We start from the raw sequence: 21125 nt of genomic DNA on the forward strand, positions 1-21125 counted from the left end.
AGGCTTTTATTAGCAAAAGACCGGAGCTCTTCACAGGTGGCCGACCAGTCCGGAATGATCCGACCTGGCTAGGGACACAACCCTTTAAGGCCCAGACAATAGCTCTCAGCCAATCGCTGTAAGCACAATCTGGATACAGTAACTATATACACTATGTACATTGGTGATAGATCTATACTATCACAATAAGCTCAGCTAAAGTTGTGTCTCACTTATAAAACACAGATTCTACTCTGTAAGCCAACTGCAAAGGTTGAAAGTGTCCCTCTATGTCTGAATCATTCATCACTGGTTCATCCCTTGAGTAATTAAAGTATGGTTAAATTCAAATTAATACTGAATCAGAAAATAGCTATGACAAACTACAGCTGAGTTAATTCTTTTAAATCACATATGGATACTAGCATCTACCCCTGAACCAACTGATATACTTGAAATGTACGTTGCATGGGATGGTTTTTAAAAAAATGATTGGGAAGCAGGTTGTATTTCTACGGAACATTGGTTGATTTATTGCATGATGGATCAAGAAAGGGAAATCAAGTAATAATTAAAGTGGTTTAATTATTCCTGAAGCAACACATTACAGTTAACATGAAGGGAATAAAATATCAGCTAAGCATGGTTTATGATATTTATTTATAAACTTTTGCTTTCGATCAGTAGAGAGTTTTTTTTTGAAGGAAGGTAAAATATTTAGTTGTATGCACAAAGGTTTTAAATTTTCACATCACATCTACAAGGCTGAATTTCCAGTTGCCAATTAATTTATTTCACTGCCCAGCTCTTGTTTTGATCTCAGTCTAATATTTTCATGAAATCTCAACATTAGTCTAAAGTGGTTTTAAATCTCTTAAAGTGACTCACCTCTCTCTGGGTAGATTGTAAAAATTGTCAGGGAGAATGTTCTGCCTGCCCATCTTTCTTCCTGTGGACACTTTGTTTAATAAAGCATCCTTTAACTTATCAGCTGTTCTGAAGTATTCAAGAAAGCGAAACGTGTTCTGGATAATGAAACCGTAAAGTTTAGACTGTGGCCTGAAAAGTGAGGATATGATCTAAGAGCCTGCATGAAACAAAGAAAGAGCTACTGGATTCCCAGGCAATTTGCTTGCCTAACTTATGCAGACAAAAGAAGGAAGAGTTCACACTTCATATTAATACAACTTTGGCAGATAATGTGGAGCAATTGAGAATAATTATTATACCAAGACAGGGAATTATAGTGTATCAAATGGCTCTCAATTAGATGATCAAGAATATACAAGCACACTCCAACCCATCTAGAGACAAACAAATAGCTGGTTCTAGTTCTTGATCCACAATTACGAACTGGGAGAATCCTGACATTATTTTATCTTCAATTTTAAAAAAACAAGAGATCAGGTGTTTTTTTCTGATATCAGCCTGAGGAAGCATGTGATCAGAGTTAACACTAGAAAAAGGTTCACTGGCATGTAACGCATGTCATGTCCAATGTCAGACTAGATTTCAGAACTAAAATCTACGCCAGATTTCAAATTTATTGTTAGAGTACACACATGACATCATATATAACCCTGAGATTCCTTTTTTCTGTGGGATAGGCAGAATTTCCACTTATTGATGGTGCAAAAAATAAACCATTCACAGCGTAGACACGTAAACAAATAGAACTATAATCAGACAACAAATGTAAACAAACTAACTGTGCAATACAGAGAGAACAAAAGAAAATCAATTAAATGAGTCCCTGATTGAGTTTGTTGTTGAGGAGTCTGATGGTAATGAGGTAGTAGCTGTTCCTGAACCCGGTGGTGTGAGCCTTGTTGCACCTATACTTAGATGATAAATGTTGCTGGGCTAACAGATCACTTAGTGAAACAGAAGGCTGGTGGCTTAGATTTTACACATATTGTGGACAAGAGCATAAGTGGCTGAAAAAGAATGGCCTGTGTCGGCAAAGATAATTCTTTGGAAGAAACAATCACCAGGTGTGTACAGGCATAATGCTAGTGTGAGGGGAAAGAAACATTTAAACTTGATTCAAAAGCAGCATTTAATCTTCTCCCAAAACAGCCAATGTACAATAAGACTGTACCAAGGTTGACTGAGAAATGGATAGTGAAGGTGATGAACCTAATGAATCAAACACGGAATGGCTTCGATTTCACCACAACAGACCAGCAAGTTGCCAAGCCTTCAGTGGCAGTTGGTGCAGACCAGTGAATGGGGCAGTTGATTAACTTTAATTATTAAAGAAATCATGTTATGCATGTGGGTGTGTCCCCTTCAGGATGGTAGCATCTGATTAACTACTCCATGTATATTCAATAATGTTAAAGGAAGAGTTTCCAGAACATCTTTCTGGAGTTGTTCCTTTTCAAGTACAAGCGCATAGAAAATAAAAAGCATTCTCAGAATCAGAATTGGGTTTATTGTCATGAACACATGTCATAAAATTTGTTGTTAGCCGCAGTATTATACATTACAGGTAAAAAAAATTGCTATAGAACGTAGAATACTCCAGCACAATACAGGCCATTCAGCCCTCAATGTTGTGTTGATGAATATATTCCTTAAAAAAACACTAAACCCATCCTTTCCCGAAACCCTCTATTTTTCTTTCATCCTTGTGCCTGTCGAAGAGTCTCTTAAATGTCCCTAATGTTTCAGCCTCCATTACCATCTCTAGCAAGGCATTCTAGGCACCCACAACTCTCTATGTATATAAAAAAACACACCCCTGACGTCTCCCCTAAACTTTCCTCCCTTCACTTTGTTCTCTGGTGTTTGCTATTCTTGCTCTAGGAAACTGGTGCTGGCTGTCCACCCTATTATAATCTTGTTGACCTCTATCAATTCTCTCACCCTTCTACACTCCAAAGTGAAAAAGACCTAGATCTACTAACCTTGCCTCACAACACTCGTTTTCCAATCCAGCAATATCCTGGTAAAACTCCTCGTACCCTCTTCATAGCTTCCACATCCTTCCTATAATTAGGAGACCAGAACTGAACACAATACTCTAAGTGTGGTCTTACCAGAGATTTGTAGAGTTTCAACATGACCTCTCTACTCCTGAACTCAATCACCCTTTTAAAGAAGCCCAGCATCCCATAGGCCTTCTTAACTATCCTATCAACCTGTGCAGCAACCTTGAGGGATGTATGGATTTGAACCACAAGGTCCCGTTGTTCATCCACACTCTTAAGTAACCAACTATTAACCCTGTACTCAACCTTCTGGTTTGTCCTTCCAAAATACATCGTCTCACACTTATCAGGATTGAACTCCATCTGCCACTTTTCTGCCCAACTCTGCATCCTGTCTGTATTTTCTTGTAACCTTTGAAAACCTTCAGCTCCATCCACAACTCCTCTAACCTTTGTATCACCCGCAAACTTTCTGACCCACCATCCAGGTCATTTATAAAAATGGCAAAGAGCATGGGTTCCAGAACAAATCCTTACAGTACTCCACTAGTCACCGACCTCCAGGCAAAATACTTGCCTTCCACTACTACTCTTTGCTTTCTTCCTGCAAACTTTTTTTTTTATCCATACAGCCAAGGTTCCACTGATCCCGTGCCTCATGACTTTCTGAATGAGTCTCTCATGGGAGACTTTGTCACATGCCTTACATCCCAACTACCATCCTTTGCTCATCAATTTCTTTTGTCACTTACTCAAATAACTCAATTAGGCTTGTGAGGGATGACCTTCCCCTCACAGAGCAATGCTGACTCTCTCTAAAAGACTGCTCTTCTCCAAATGCTCATAGATCTTATCCTTAAGCATCTTCTTCAATAGTTTGCACACCACTGACATAAGACTCAGCAGTCTATAATTCCCAGGATTCACTCTATTACATTTGTCATTTTCCAACCCTCCAGCACCTCCCCTGTAACCAAAGAGGATTCCAAGATCATAGCTACTGTCTCAGCTATCTCTACTCTCACTTCCCATGGCAACGTCGGGTATATCGCGTCTGGCCCCGGAGACTTATCAATCTTGATGTTATTAGGAAGATTAAACACTTCCTGTTCCTTCATCACCACATTGTCCAGCACATTGTTCTATTTCGACCTCACCCTGATCGACCTCCTTATTTTGTAAATACACTAAAAGTAAATAAATTAGTGCAAAGAAAGAGAAAGAAAGCGAGGTTGTGTCTTTGGTCCATTGTCCATTCAGAAATCTGATGGTAGAGGGGAAGAAGCTGTTTTTGTAATGTTGGGTGTGCTTCTTCAGGCTCCTATAGCTCTTTCCTGATGGGAGTACTGAGAAGAGGGCATGACCTGAGTAGTGAGGGTCCTTGATGATGGAGGCAGTACCTCTTACAGATGTCCTCATGGAGTGAAGAGGTGGCCAAATTCACAACTCTCTGTAATGTTTTCCTGTCCTGTGCATTGGTCAGAATACTCTCCAGAGAACACCTGTAGAAATTTCAGAATCAGAATTTATTGTCATGAACAAGTCATAAAATTCGGTGTTTTGTGGCAGCGTCACAGTGCAAACATTCATATTATAACCAGCTTACGACACTACTATAAAAAAAATTGCAAGAGTGTTTGGTGACATACTAGATCTTCTCAAACTCCTCACAAGATATAGCTGCTGCCGAGCCTTCTTCGTGATTGCATCAGGATGATGGGCCTAGGATAAATCATCACAGGTGTTGACACCTAGAAATTTAAAGTTCTTTATCCTCTCCATCTCGGACCTCTTGATGATGACTAATTTGTGTTCTCTCAGTTTCCTCTTCCTGAAATTCACAGTTACTTCCTTAGTTTTGCTCATGTCGCGTGCAGGCTTGTTGTTGTGACACCACTAAACTGGCTGACCTATCTCCCTCCTGTACACTTCCTCATTGCTGTCTGTGATTTTGCTGACAACTGTGCTGTCATTGGCAAATTTGTAGATGACGTTTGAGTTGTACCTAGCCACATAGTCATTGGAGAAGAGAGAGTAAAACAATGGGCTGAGCACTCATACTTGAGGTGCACCTCTGTTGATTGTCAGTGAGGAGGGGACGTTGTTGCCGAGTCATACTGACCATGTTTGTCCAATGTGGAAGTCGAGGATCAAGTTGCAGAGGGAGGTGCACAGGCCCAGGTTTTGGAGCTTGCTGCCTAGTACTGAGGGTATGACAGTGTTGACAGCTGAGCTGTAATCGATGAAAAGCTTCCTTATGTGTATACTGTTGTCTAGGTGATCCAGGACTGAGTGGAGAGCCATCTGCTGTGTAAAGGTGAATTGCAGTGGGTTCAGGTCTTTACTTTGGTATGAGTTAATTCTGGCCTTGACCAACCTCTCAAAGCATTTAATTACATTAGTTGCGAGAGCCACTGGGTGATGCTCATTGATGCAGCTCACTCAGCTCTTCTTGATGTCCTTTTGAAGCAGACGGGAACCTCCAACTGCAGCAGTGAGAGATTGAAAATGTTTGTGAACATTCTGGCTAGTTGGTTTCAGTTCCTGTCTGGAAGGCCATCAGGGCCTGACGCCTTGCGAGAGTTCACCCTCTTGAAGGACGTTCTGATGTCGGCCTCTAAGACAGATATCACACGATTTCCATCTTCTGCAGGGATTCTCATTGCTGCAGCTGATTTCTCTTTTTCAAAGTGAGCATGGTGTTCAGCTCATTGGAAGCATCACAGACATTTATGATATTCAGCTTTGCCCTGAAGTATGTAATGGTCTGCAAGCCCTGCCATAGCTGGCAAGCATCTTATTCTGTCTCTAGCTTCACTCTGAATTTCCTCTTTGTTGTTAAGATAGCCTTCCATAGGTTGTACCTGGACTTCCTATAGAGATCTCGATCACTATAACACCATTGACCTAGTCCTCAGCAGGTTGCGAATCCTTTGATTCATCCATGGCTTTTGGTTGGGATGTGCACATGGGCACACACTCATCTGTATCTTTGCATTCATCTCCATAAACTCCTTTGTTTAATAAAGCATTTCATTAGTTTAACTTACCAGAAATCCTAATACATCTAAGAAAATTATTTGCCGCATTTCATAAACTGGAAGAGTGCATGAGGAACAAGAGCTCAGCATACAAGTGGTCGTTGTAGCCTCAGGAAACTCCCAACCAATCAGATGGCATCTATGGAAGGAGAAAACAATTGATGTTTCAATTGGAAAACCTTTGGCAGAAATGCAACAAGTTTGTTTTACACTGCAGAGAGGGAGAAGGATGAACCAAGAGGATGTTTGTGACAGAGAAAAAAAAAATTGGCGCTATGAGATGCAGAACAAGTGAAGCTACAATAAACCCCCTCCTCAGTAGTTAACAGTATGCACATCACTCTCTTTTCTTAGTCTCCTCCCAGCCAGGAAAAGTTGCTCCTCTTCTTGCACAATATACAAATGTGCTGGAAAAACGCAGCAGGTCACACAGCATTCACAGGAAGTAAAGGGTGACCAATGTTTTGGGTTGGGCCCTTCATCTTTGCCACAGTGCAATCCTCCAAACTCAACATCTAATGTTATCTCTGATAACCAGTCTTTCCTGCTGTACCACCAGGACAATTCGGGGGGGGGGGGGCATTGCGTGATGGCATAGGGAGAAGACGTGGAGAGACACCTCCCCCTGGCAGAGTTATTAAAAATCCATTGTTAAAGTTTTAAATTTTTTTCAGAAGGTATTGATCACGTTGCTGAAATATCCTTGGAGTAACTATGAGGAAATCAAAAACACAAACAGTAAAGAAAACTATTCCTAAACAGCTAATCAAGTACTGAAGCATTTGGGTCTATCTTTGAAGTGGAGCCTCTGGAGTCAATTCCTCCTCATCTCCGTCCACAGCGCCAGTCCTCCGGTAGGATTTACTCTACGTTGGCGCCGACTTCGCGCAGTGCTGCAAAAGATGGTGCCGGCACCTGACGTCATCCTCCTCCTCCAGACCAGGAGGAACAATCGCGCATGCGCGTTAGATCAAATATGGCCCATGATGCAGGGGTACCTGACCTCTCTCGGCCCAGCGATCCTGGGGTAATAGAAGGGGAGGGGGTCTGCACCTGCAGTTGGGCTGAAGTGGTTTCAGCATCAATGGAGGAAGAGGAAGGAGAGATTGGAGGACTGGAAGAAGAAGAAGATCGAGATATGGAGGAGGAAGAAATTGTTATATATAAGGGTAGGCCCATAGTTAAACAGGCTTTAAAGTTTAAATCTAATCCTCATTATTCAGATTCAACTTTACAAATTGATTTATCTAAACAAATTTGGCAATTCAGATGGGTCATGGTTTTTCATTTGTGAAGGAACAACTTGCCAACATGAAGGGAGAAATATCTTCTATTAAGTTGGATGTGGAAAAGTGTCTGAAAGTGGTGGACAAAGTGCAAGATAAGTTTAAGAAGATTAAAGAAGATTTTCTTGATTGTAAAAATGATGTTGGAACAATGTAAAGAAAAGATGGGACAGATGGAGGATTCATTTACTGGTTGGGGAGTTCAGAGAAGTGATTTGTTGAAGAAAATTGATGCTTTGGAGAATCAAAGTTGAAGAGATAATGTAAAAATTGTTGGTCTTGAAGATTTTTAAAGGTCCAGACCCAGTTCAATTTTTATTTCAGAAGTGGATTCCCGAAGTTTTAGGAAAAGAATGTCTTCTGAATGGTCTGGTATTGGATAGACCTCATAGAGCAATAAGAAGGAAACCTCTTCCTGGTCAAGCTCAATGTTCTATCCTGAATAGATGTTTACGCTATCAAAATAGAGAATTGATTTTAAGAGTTGCTGTTCAGAATGCAAGAAGTAATCAAGGCTCTTTAGTAGTTAAAAATAGGTGTCTTTTTTTTATGCTGATTTGAGTCGAGCTATTATTAAACGTCATAAAGAATTTAATTCAGCTAAAGCTGTTTTGTGGAAGAAAGGATACAAGTTTGCCCTTTGGTATCCTGCTGTAATTAGTTTTTTATGGAGACTTTCAATCTTATTTCTTCAGTGACGATGCCGAAGCTCTTACATTTGCTAATTCTTTACTGGATAATAAATAGGTGCAAAGTCAAGAAAGGTTTCTTCAACAGCCTGTTCCAGTTCAGAAGGCGAAGAACAGAAGGCGAGAGATGGAATCTCAGCAGTTGATTGATATTGATGATGATCAAGTTAATAGTGATTTGGAGGAAGCTTATCATACTTGAAATGATTTGTTATTTTTGTTCTGTTCGGGGGAGGTGGTTTGGCTACTTATCCTTTGAAAGTCATGGACCACTTTATGGCATTGGTCACTCCTGTATAATTGAGGGTTTATATCTATATGTGTATGGATTTTCTTTCTTTTCTTTTTTTATTTGAGGAGATCTTTTGGTCCTTTTTGTGTGGTTGCCATGGGGAGGTGCTTTGCCATGTGTGGTGAGGTGGTTATTGAAATATTTTTTAATGATGGCTAACTTAATGTTGCTACTTTTAATGTTAACGAGCTTAATAATCTGATTAGGAGAAAAAGAGGGTTGGCATATATCAAAAACTTGACGTTGCTTTTTTGCAAGAGACACATTTGACTGAGAAATTAAAAAGATATTGGGTTGGACTAGTTATAGCATCTTTGTTTAATTTGAAAGCAAGAGGAGTGGTTATTTTGATTAATAAAAAGTTCTCTTTTAAATTGGAATCAGTTATTGAGTCAGCAGGTAGGCTTTTGATTGTTAATTGTAAAAAAATTTTCTGTGTTGGACTTTAATGAATATTTATGCTCCTAATATAGATGATGAGGAGTTTCTGTTGGACTCTTTTCTTAATTTAAATGAGGCATATGATAAAATTATGGTAAGAGGTGATTTTGATTGTTGTTTGGATCCATTATTAGATCAATCTCCAAAATTAGTAATTAGGACTAAAATGGCTAAACATTTGATGGTGTTAATGAAAGATGTGAATTTAGTAGATATATGGAGAAGGTTAAACCCTAAAGAGAAAGATTTTTCATTCTATTCATTTTGACATGATTCGTATTCTAGAATAGATTTATTTTTTAGTATCGGCACAATAGCAAGACCGGGTATTGAAGGCTGAATATAAGAGTAGGATGTTGTCTGATCATTCTTTGTCATTAATAATGTGTATTGGTTCAGAGAGAATTGATAATTATCATTGAAGATTTAATTTTTTGGTGTTGAAAAATGTTGAATTTTGTAAATTCTTTTTTTGTAAAGCTTTTTTTGAAAATAAATATGGATTCAGTTGATCGTAAATTTGTTTTATGGGATGCTTTAAAAACTTATTTAAGGGGAAAAATTATTAGTTTTACTGCTAAAATTAAGAAACAACATGTAGGCAAAGAAAATAGATTGGAGTAGGAGATAGAGATTTTGGAAATGGATTTACAATGAAATTCTACAGAAGCTAAGAAAGTACGTTTAGTTAATATGAAGTTACAATATAATTCATTACAAATTTATAAATTTGAGAAATTATTACAGAGAACTAGACAGAGGTATTATGAATTGGGTGAAAGAGTTCACAAAGTATTAGCTTGGCAGTTAAAAACAGAACAAGCTTCTTGAACAATAAATGCTATTACATATGATTCCATGATTACATATAAACCTCAGGAAATTAATGACGTGGTTCAAAAATTTTATGAAAAATTGTATACTTCTTAAGTATTGGAGGATGAAGCCAAAATTGATAATTTTAAAAATCTGATTTGGATCAACCCTTTTTGGATGATAAGGATATTAAGGATTTGGATGCTTCTTTTACTGTTAAAGAAGTAATAGATGCACTTCGATCTATGCCTAGTGAGGGGATGATGGTTTTACTTCTGAAATTTATAAAAAATTTCAGGATTTATTAATTCCTTTATTGATGGATGTATTGAAACAGGTGACAGAGACTCCTTCTTTTCCAGATTCTTTTTCTAAAGCAATTATTACCGTTATTCTTAAGAAAGATAGGGACCCATTGAAAGCAGGGTCTTATAGACCTATTTCTTTGTTAAAGGTTGATTATAAAATTGTGGTGAAAGTTTTAGCTAACAGGTTAGCTAAATATTTACCAGGTTTAATTCATGTAGATCAGGTGGGTTTTATTAAAAACTAGTATTCAGCAGATAATATTGTAAAGTTAATTTCTTTAATTAATATTTCTTGGTTATTTCTCTTGATGCAGAGAAGGCCATTGATAGAGTAGAGTGGAGGTTTTTTATTTAAAGTTTTGGAGAAATTTAATTTTGGACCTTTTATTGGTTGGATTAAGGCTTTATATAGAATTCCTACTGCTAGAGTTGTGACAAGTAGACAGTTATCTTCACCTTTAATGTTAACTAGATTGACTAGGCGAGGCTGCTCTTTGTCACCAGCTCTATTTGCATTAGTTATTTAACATTTAGCTCAGATGATTAAACAAGATAGTAATATTGAAGGTATTAAGGTGAAATCCAATGAATTTAAAAGAAACTTGTTTACCGATTATGTTTTGATATATTTTACAAAACCTTTGAGTTCCTTGAGGAATTTGCATGATAGATTGGAGCAGTATGGTGAAATATCAGGTTATAAAATTAATTGGGAAAGGAGTGAGGTTATGCCTTTAACTGAAATGGAATATTCTTTGTGTAGGCATATTGTGAAATTTAAATGATCAGACTGGAATAAGTATTTAAGTGTTAAGGTAGATTATAATTATAGTCACTTATATGAATTGAATTATTTGCCTTTGTTGTCTAAAATTAAATATGATTTGAATTGGTGGAAAGATTTACCTATTACATAATAGGATGAGTTAATTGTATTAAAATAAATATTTTTCCATGAAGTCAATATCTTTTTCAGTCTATCCCTTGTAAGATTCCTCAAATTAAAAAAAAAGATTTAAATGCTTTGGTGAGGAACGTTTTATGGAAAGATAAAATGGTAAGGGTATCATTACAGAAATTAACTTGGAAGTATGCATTAGGAGGCTTTCAACTCCCTAACTATCAAAATTATTATGAATCCGCACAAATGAAATTTATTAATAGGATGTTTGAAGTGGATAAACCTTTGATATTGACTAATATTGAATTATCTCAGATTGGTGAGAAGAAGATGGATCAGTTTATTTATAGATGGAATCCTAATTTATTGAGTAATTATAATTTACCTATTTTGAAACATTTAATGGATTTATAGTATTAAAAAAAATGAAGTCATAGGTACTCAAGGTAAAATTTCAGGTAAAATTCCTTTGTATCAAAATAAGATTTTTCCCTTTACACTTAATGATCAACTTTTGAAGTTATGGGATCAAAGGTTATTAAATTGGTGCAAGATTGTTATGAAGCAGGATATTTTATTTATTTTCAAAGAATGAAAAAGAAATATGATATATCTTCAAATACATTTTTCTTATTATGAAACTAAAGCCTTATTGTTGGATAATTTTGGATGTACTTTACGGTTACCTAGATGATCTAAGTTTGAAATGTTACTTACTGAAGGTAGCAAGAAGGGATTTATATCTGAGATGCACACTTTATTACTGAATAAAATGCCTAAGCCGGATATTTATAAATCTAGATTAAAATGGGAAAAAGATTTAGCTATATCTATTTCTCAGGATAGTATGACCAAAATTGTAAATGTAAGGTAGCGATTAATTCATTATAATTTTATTAATTGATCATATTTAATCCAGTGAAATAAAAAAAAAGTTTATTTCTTTTGATTTATGTTTCAGATGTCATAAGGAAGTTGCCTTATATTTTACATTCTGCTTGGTTATATCAGATAGTGAAACCCTTTTGGAATAGATTTAAGGAACTTTTGAAGCTATTTTTAAATTGAAACTTTCATTAGATCCTTTAGTATTTTTGTTGGGTAATATTAAAAGATTGAGTTTAGAATTAAAATTAAATAAATTTCAAATTGCTTTTTTGAGATTAGCTTTAGTTGTGGCTAGAAAATGTTATGCAATTACTTGGAAAAATTAGACTGATTTGAGTATTCAGAGATGGCATTTGGAAATGAGATCTTGCATTACATTGGAAAAGATAACATGTAATTTACATAATAATTACTCTTTTTTTGCTAAAACGGAGTCCATATTTGGACTGCATGGTGTTGAATTATTAAATCCTCTTTTCGCACATTAGTGTTGTTGCTCCAAACCATGGTAATTAATTGAAGGAATTTATGTTATGTGATCTCCTCTTACTTTCTTTCTTCTTTCTTTTTGGGGGTAGATTAGAGAGGGGTGGGTAGGTTAGGCTAGGGTGGTGGGGGGTTGTAGGAGTTTTTATTTACAAAAAAATGCATGTATTTTGTTTTTATAAGTTGTATCAATTGTTGTATGTTTAACCTTGATTTATTAAATAACATTTTTTTAAAAAAAGGACAATTAAATTAGAAGGTTGTAACTTAGCCTTTCTCTCTCCACAGATCTTGTGTTATTTGTTGAGTATTTTGAATATTAACAGCTTAATATTTCTAGTAAATGGTCAGTTTTGCGTCTCTCAGTTCCTGATTTTTAATTTCTCCCGTAATTGCCTTCATTAATCAACTATCTTTCATCCATTAGCAATGTATCATTTGGACAAACCTAATCCATATTATGATGCAAACATTCCTATGAGTTGCTCCACATCTCATTCCCTGCACTTAAAACATATTAATTTTCCAGTTCTGATAAAGAGTTATTAATCTGAAAAGTTATTCCTGTTTCCATTTTTAAGATTTGCAATTGCTGCTTGCCTCTGAATATTCTCAGCAATTCCTATTTCAGATTTCCCACATCTGCAGTATTTTGCTTAAAAAAAATTGTAAATGCAAAATGTGATATGGCCTGATAGTTTACAGGACTGACAGATAAGTTCTGAACTGATGCTATAAAGGCATGATACTACAGTTGACAGCTTTTTCATTATTAAATGCCAAACAGCACCTCTGCCTGATGCTTACAATCTGGTTGATGGGCAATCAAGTGACTCCACGAGGCAGTAGATCGGAGTCAAAAGGCTTTTATTAGCTTAGGCGTTATCTGGGGCTTAGAGACTATCTTGCCTGGATCCGAGCAGGAAGTGATCTGGGTCAAGGTCTTGGGTCAGGACCTCTACTAGGGAATCTACTGGGAGGGGTCAGAGGGAAGGAAGGGTTGGACCAGGCAAGTGCATGCAGTTATTACAGTGGGGCAATACCTCATACCACCACACTGGTCCCTTTGGAAATCAATTTTTTTTTTTTAAATTGCTTTTTATACCAGTAAACAAATGTACACAGTATTCAGATCAAAATACAGGTTGGACTGCAAATGTGGGGAAGGATAAAATTACAATGGAGAACAATTTAAAAAAAAAAGTTTGCTTCCTGAAAGAAAATTGGGAATTATGATAGAAAGTGTCGAATACAAAGATGCCTTCAGATATGCTGTATCACCTGGGAAATTGGAGAAACATTAAATTAACTTTTTATTGAATTTAGCATGTTTAATCATATAATGATGCTGACACATTATGTTAATTCAACCAACCTCAAAATGTTTTGCCACTGATTTTCATTTGTACTCAGCATCTGATGCCTCTCATGTCAGAGTCTAACAATAGTTGACTAGCATTGATGGATTCCAGATACCCTGATACTACTTTTCCATGGTCGCAATGTCCCGATGACATGACTGCACCAAGATCAGCAGCGAAGAAGTCCAAGTGCAAATGCAAAAAACTAATTTTCAATGACATGTTGCAGCTCATGGATTTGTATGCATGAAGTAGGCTTAAACTATAACAGGAAATCACAAAAATAGATTATATATAAAATTTTTAGGTGATTTTTGTGATCCGCTGCCCAAAATCCATAAAACACACCCAAAAATATTCAGGAAGCAAAATATTCATTGTCCAATGTTATCTTTTTCAGTACATCAACCTTTCATCAGGGTTCTGTTACACAGTGCTTGTAATGCCTGGTGATGTTCCTCTAACTTCCACATTATTGGTGGCAGACAGAAAATTTAAGAACCCAAATAGATGATTGGTGGGTAATTCAAATACATTATGAGCATTGCCTGCACTCCACTAGAGATATTTATATGGAGGATAATTTGAGCTCAGTGTAAGCATATTGTATGGGCACTTCCACCAAAATGCCCCCCCCACCCCCACCGAAGATGGACCTATATATCCTTTATGGTAGCAGCTGCACATTCTACTCTATTTTTGAAATTTAGCTCCATTGAAATCTATGGCGAGTACCACGAAATGAAAAGTTTGCAAATTTTACATTAAAAAGTCAAGTTGACATCTGCATAAGCAAATAATGAAGAATTCATAACTGTCTAACAAGTCAAACAGGTTGAGGTCAAGAAATTTTTCCAAAGCTTCCAGCGTCTGCAGTTTTTGTGTTTCTCTTTTCTCCTTCTCGTGGGAACACAGTGCGTATGAATAAATGAGATTCACATTCATAAAATTTGACTGAAATGTATCTCTATTTCAAATTTACAGGCATGATGATGTAATTGGGAAGATATCTCTGAATAAGGAGTACATTGCAACTCATTTAAGAGGTAAGAATTGGAATTAATGAAAGCAAATTCCAATACTGTTCCTTTTCTTTTAGTGCTGAGAAAAGATAATAATTAGCAGAATGAACAATGGAAAATTGCCTGTTAATTTAACCTTGTTTTGTAGCTCTAAAGTCACTGTAGTGGATTTTGTAGTGCATGTTGACCTCTGACTCTGAAGCTGATTCTATTGAAGTTCATAACGGCTGCGTCACCATTCCTTTACCACTACTGTCTGGAAGTAAACTTCTAGGCAGGAGAATCCAAGAGCAAATACCAAAATCCTGTCAGCAGCACGGTTAACATAATGGTTAGTGCAATGCTGTTACAGCGCCAGTGACTGGTGTTCGCATCCAGCATTCTCTGTAAGGCGTTTGTATGTTCTTCCTGTCTGCATGGGATTTCTCTAAGTGCTCCAGTTTTTCTCTCACCTATCAAAACATACAAACGTTGGTCAATTGGGCAGCACGAGATTGTGGGCCGGAAGGCCTGTTGCTGTGCTCTATGTCTAAGAAAAAGAAATCTACTACATTTCAGAAGCATGTGTCACAGATTTCATACTCCTTTGGATCTCTTTAGGAAAATCAACACAAACAAATTAATTCAGACTAATCAAAGCCTATAGGTTCCTTTTCCCCATGCTTATTTGAATGATGTAATTTGTATATGATTATATTGCCAATTCCCATTCGTAAGTGGGAGAAATGTGCTTTAAGCCTTAATTACAAACAGATTGTCACTCCAGTAGGGCAGACAGAATGTGTGGGATTTCTGAGCTTGTTAAATTAATTTAAACAGCTAAAGACGAACAAACACAAAGGAGAGAATTCACTGCTCTTAGATCTTGTGATTTTTTTTGGTTTCTGACCATTATTGTTTCCCATCTTTTGGAAGAAATGCAGATGATAAAGGTTAACATTTTATAAAAGAACTGATTCTGTTGTGGAGAATCTGTACCTTTATCTCCCTCTTGGGTCTGGCCTGAAACTTTAAGGGGACAGGGGTAAATAAGGTGGAATCAAAGAGCAGCAATGAAAATGCATAATATTGAAAGAATTAGAAATCCAGATTCTTTCAAAATTTATTGCTTGTTTAATTAGAACAACTAACCATATGAAGTTGATTGCAAGTATAAAAAATGTGATTGATTATATAACATTGAAGTCCTCTCATGGGTAAGTTGTAAATGAAAATATTATGAAAGCATATTAAATGATTTGAATAGGAACATAGGAACATAGGAAGTAGGAACAGGAGTAGGCCAAAAATGGCCCATCGAGCCTGCTCCGCCATTCAATACGATCATGGCTGATCTAATTTATGGCCTAACTCCACCTACCTGCCTTCTCCCCATATCCTCTAATTCCTCTATCATGTAAAATTTATCTAACCGAATTTTAAATATGTTTAATGAGGCAGCCTCAACCACTTCCCTTGTTAGAGAATTCAAAACATTCACTACTCTCTGGGAAAAACTATTTTTCCTCATCTCTGTCCTAAATCTACTCCCCCGAATCTTGAGAATGTGTCCTCTCATTTTAGTTTTCCCGGCCAGCTCAAAAAACCTTCCTACATCTATCCTATCCATACCCTTCATAATCCTATATGTTTCTATAAGATCTCCTCTCATTCTTCTGAACTCGAGCGAATACAATCCTAGATGATTTAATCTTTCATCATAAGTCAACCCCTTCATCCCAGGGATCAACCTAGTAAACCTCCTCTGGACCTTCTCCAAAGTCAGTATATTCTTCCTCAAATATGGAGACCAGAACTGGACACAGTACTCCAGGTGCGGTCTCTCCAGTACCTTATACAGTTGCAACATTACCTCCCTCCTCCTGAATTCAATTTCTCTAGCGATGAAGGCCAACATTCCATTTGCCTTCTTAATAACCTGCTGCTGCACTCCCAAGTCCCTCTGCACAACAGGATGCTGTAGTTTTCACCCTTTAAATAATATTCAGCTCTTTTATTTTTCTTGCCAAAGTGGATAACCTCACACTTACTAACATTGTACTCCATCTGCCAGACCTTTGCCCACTCATCCAGCTTAACTATATCCCTCTGCAGACTCTCCACATCCTCATTACAATTTGCTCTTCCACTCAATTTGGTGTCATCCGCAAACTTGGCTACACCACATTTTGTCCCCTCCTCCAAGTCATCAATGTAAATGATGAACAGTTTTGGGCCTAACACTGACCCCTGCGGCACCCCACTTACCACTCTCTGCCAACCTGAAAAACTCCTATTTATCCCGACTCTCTGCCTCCTGTCAGGCAACCAATTTTCAATCCAGGCCAATATACTTACCCGGATTCCACTTTCCTGTAACTTACTGATAAGTCTCTTGTGCGGCACCTTATCAAACGCTTTCTGGAAATCCAAATATACAACATCAACCTGTTTCCCTCTATCCACCGCACCTATTATATCTTCAAAGAATCCTAACAAGTTTGTCAAACAAGATCTTCCCTTTTTAAAACCATGCTGCATCTGCCTGATTGAACCCTTACGTTCCAAAAGTTTCACTATTTCATCTTTAATGACGGCTTCAAGCATTTTTCCAACTACAGACGTCAAGCTAATTGGCCGATAATTTCCAGTCTTCTGCCTACATCCCTTCTTAAAAAGTGGCGTGACATTTGCTGTCTTCCAGTCTGCCGGGACCTGCCCAGAATCCAAGGAATTTTGGTATATGACCACCAATGCATCAACTATAACTTCTGCCATTTCTTTCAGAACCCTTGGATGCATATCATCAGGACCAGGTGATTTGTCTGGGTTTAGTCCCATTAGTTTCTACATCACTACTTCCTTTGTAACAACTATTTTATCAAGGCGCTCCCCAACATTCGCATCCTTAACTCCGCACTTGGGCATGCTGGATGTGTCTTCCACTGTGAAGACTGACACAAAATATTTGTTTAATGCCTCAGCCATTTCCTCATTTTTTGCTACCAGTTTTCCTTTCTCATCCTCCAAGGGTCCTATGTTAACTCTGGCCACCCTCTTCTCCTCTTTTATATTTATAAAATTTTTTGCTTTCTGTTTTTATATTTTGTGCCAATTTACTTTCATAATCCTTTTTCCCATTTCTTATTACCCGCTTTGTAACCCCTTGTTGTCTCTTAAAGTTTTCCCAATCTTCCCACTGCTCTTTGCAGCTTTGTACACCTGTGCCTTCAATTTTATACTCTCCTTTATTTCCTTTGTTAACCACGGTTGATTTTTCCTTCCCTTTCTGCCCTTTTTCCTGACCGGAATATATTTTTGTTGAGCATTACAAAATATTTCTTTGAAAATCTTCCACTCTTCCTCAACTGTTTCATCAATTAGCCTGTGCTCCCAGTCCACTCTGCCCAATTCCTCCCTCATCCTATGGTAGTCACCCCTATTTAAGCATAATATATTAGTTTTAGATCTAACTTTTTCCCCTTCCATCTGAATGAAAATTCAATCATACTATGATCGCTATTTCCCAGATGGTCTCTGACTATTACATCATTTACTCTACCTATCTCATTGCACAACACTAGATCCAGGAGAGCATTTTCTCTTGTGGTTTCCTTAACATGCTGCTCAAGAAAGCTATTGCGGATGCATTCTATGAAGTCCTCTTCCAGACTCCCACGACCAACTTGATTTTCCCAATCTATGTGGAAGTTAAAGTCCCCCATGACAACTGCCGTATCATTATTACATGCCTCACTTATCTCTCTATTTATTTCCTGTGCCACTAAACTATTGTTATTTGGTGGGCGATAGATAACACCCACCAATAATTTTTTCCCTTTGTTATTCTTTATCTCTACCCAAATGGATTCAACATTATGCTCTTTAGATCTTATATCATTCCTCACTACTGCCTGGAGCTCATCTTTGATTAAGAGTGCAACTCCACCTCCCTTACCATCCTGTCTATATCTTTGCACCACCTGACACCCTTGAAAGTTTAATTCCCATTTAGGGTCACCTTGTAGCCATGTTTCCGTGATGGCTACCAAATCATAGGCATGGGTACCGATTTGCGCCTCAAGTTCACTAACCTTATTTCTAATACTGCGGGCATTTAGATAAAGTGCCCTTATGCTCTTTGTCCTTTTAATATCTAGTGACTTCTGTAATCTTTTCTTTTGATTTTTCTGCCCACTATTTTTCTTTGTAATTTTCTTAACACTATCATTGACCCGAAAACTCACTGCACCATCTGATTTTTTACTTTCTCCTCCCAACATTACTTTTCCTATTTTACTTTTCATGGCCATTACTTTATCTTCCCTACCCTTTTCCCTATCACTCTGGTTCCCATACCCCTGCCAAACTAGTTTAAACCTTGCCCCACTGCTGTACCAAACATACTTGCCAAAATGTTGACACCTTTTGGATTTAGGTGCAACCCGTCCCTCTTGCAAAGATCATGCCTTCCCCAAAAGAGATCCCAGTGATCCAAGAAGCTAAATCTTTGCCTTGTACACCAGCACCTCAGCCACACATTCATTTTCCTTATCCTTACATTCTTTTCATCACTTGCATTTGGAACAGGTAGTAATCCCAAGATCACCACCCTAGCATTCCTGTCTTTCAGCTTTCGTCCCAGCTCACTGTAATCCCTTTTCATTACCTCCTCCCTTTTCTTGTCAATGTCGTTTGTACCCACATGTACCAAGACATCAGGCTGCTCTCCCTCTCCTTTCAGAATATATTGGACCCGATTTGTGATATCCCGTACCTTTGCACCAGGGAGGCAGCACACCATGCGGGTATACTTATCTGGCTCACAGAACCTCCTGTCTGTACCCCTGACAATGGAGTCCCCAATAACTACTGCATTTCTTCTTTTCCTTTTCTTTTGCACCACTCTGCCAGGCTCATTGCCATTGACCGTGGCCATCTTCTGTCCGGTCATCGCCCTCAACAGAATTCAACACAACATAACTGTTGCTGAGTGGGATAGTCACTGGTGTGCTCTCCGTTTTTCTCGCTTTTTTCTTTCCCCCCCTGACGGTTTCCCACTTACCTGACACGGGTTCTGGAGTATTTATTGCCCTGAAAGTTGAGTCGATTAACTCCTCACTCTCCCTTACAAGCCGCAGGTCATCAATCTGCAACTCCATATCCCTAATTCGCTCCCTTAGTAACTGCATCTCGGTACACCTGGTACAGATGTGGCCATTTGGGAGGGTGGAGGTCACCCATTGTTCCCACACCTGACACCCAGTACAGAGCACTAACCCTATTGGCATGACTCTGAATACGAAGGCAAATAACTCAGCTTACCTTTTCTCCTTGCCTGCTTTTGCCGAAGTCAGATAAGCCAAAGCCAGGAAGTCTCACTCCTTCACTGCTCCACTCACTCACTGAGCCACTCCTTGCTGGCCGTTCCCTCCCCCTTTCACTCCTTTTATTGGCCCCTTGACCAATTAACCCTGTCACTTTCAGCAAGGTCCTCCTCCTCTGACACACACCTGACTCTCTACAAGCTCCTCCTCCGACTCACTGCCAAACCAAGTAGGCCCAAGCCCCGGTAAGCCTCCGACTTTAAAAGCTTACCTTCTCCTCACTTTCAGCAAGCTCCTCCTCCTCTGACTCAATTTCAGCAAGCTCCTCCTCTTCTGACTCCAAGAAGGATTCTTGACACAGTAGGTGGAATGGCCGACTTGAGGAGAGGTCATACTGTATTTAGTAATGGGGTAATGAAATTGGTCAGGTGGCAGAAATCTTGGTGGGGAGGCATTTCAGTGATAGTGAGCATAACTCCCTGAGCTTTAGCATAGCGATTGTCAAGGATAAAGGCAGACAAAATGGGCAAGTGTTCAATTGGGGAAATTCTAATTAAGATGGGATGAGGCAGGAACTAGGGAGAGTAAATTGGGAACAGATGTTCACTGGAGAAAGCACAGAAGTAATGTGAAGGATGTTTAGGGATCAGTTGTGGCAGGTTCAAGATAGGTTTGTCTCACTGAAACAGGGAGAAGATGGTAGGAAAAGGGAACTGTGGTTGACAAAACAGATAAGGCAGCTAGTTAAGAGGAAGAAAGAAGTGTATGTTAGGTTTAGGAAGCAGGAAACAGGAAGGGGTCATGAAAATTCTATGGTAGATAGGAAGGAACTTAAGAAAGGACTTAGGAGAACTCAAAGGTGTCATCAGACGGACTTGGTAAGTAGGATTAAGGAGAACACCATGGTGTTCTATGCATATGTAAAGAATAGAAGGATGACAAGAATGAAGGTAGGGAAGCTTAAGGATTAATGAGGCAGCATGTGCCTGGAAGCGGAGGAGGTTTGGGAGGCCCTAAACCACACAAGTCAAACTCTGGCCCGCGGGCCAAATTTGGCCCGCGATATAATTATATTTGGCCCGCAAGATCATTTCAAAAATGTATTAGAGGTGGCCCGCTGGCCGCCGCGCCAGTATAGCGCATGCACAGTATTACAACAAATCCCAGAATCCATTGGCGTCAGCCCGCTAATCGCTCCCACCTCCTCTGTTTACATTGCAGGGTCTCACCGTGGACTCTGGTTTTGGGGCCTAGCCGGTGTCAGGGGAAGCCAAGGCCGCTTCCCAGCGCCCGGAACCGGAGGCCTCGGGCCTGACCTCGCCAGGACCGTTGCCCACTCCCCCTCCCTGCCGCAGGCCGATCCCCGACTCACG

General features: G+C 38.6%; 1 protein-coding gene across 1 annotated transcript in view; it reads left to right on the forward strand.

Moving 5' to 3' along the window:
- Positions 1-21125, forward strand: part of LOC138761191 (rasGAP-activating-like protein 1) — a 325463-nt gene that overhangs the window by 41249 nt on the left and 263089 nt on the right. The window contains exon 4 of the mRNA XM_069932922.1: positions 14409-14470. Coding sequence (XP_069789023.1) covers positions 14409-14470 — 62 coding nt within the window. The remainder of the gene's footprint in view (positions 1-14408; positions 14471-21125) is intronic.

Source organism: Narcine bancroftii, chromosome 4, assembly GCF_036971445.1.
Source record: "Narcine bancroftii isolate sNarBan1 chromosome 4, sNarBan1.hap1, whole genome shotgun sequence".
NCBI classification, from domain to species: Eukaryota; Metazoa; Chordata; class Chondrichthyes; order Torpediniformes; family Narcinidae; genus Narcine; species Narcine bancroftii.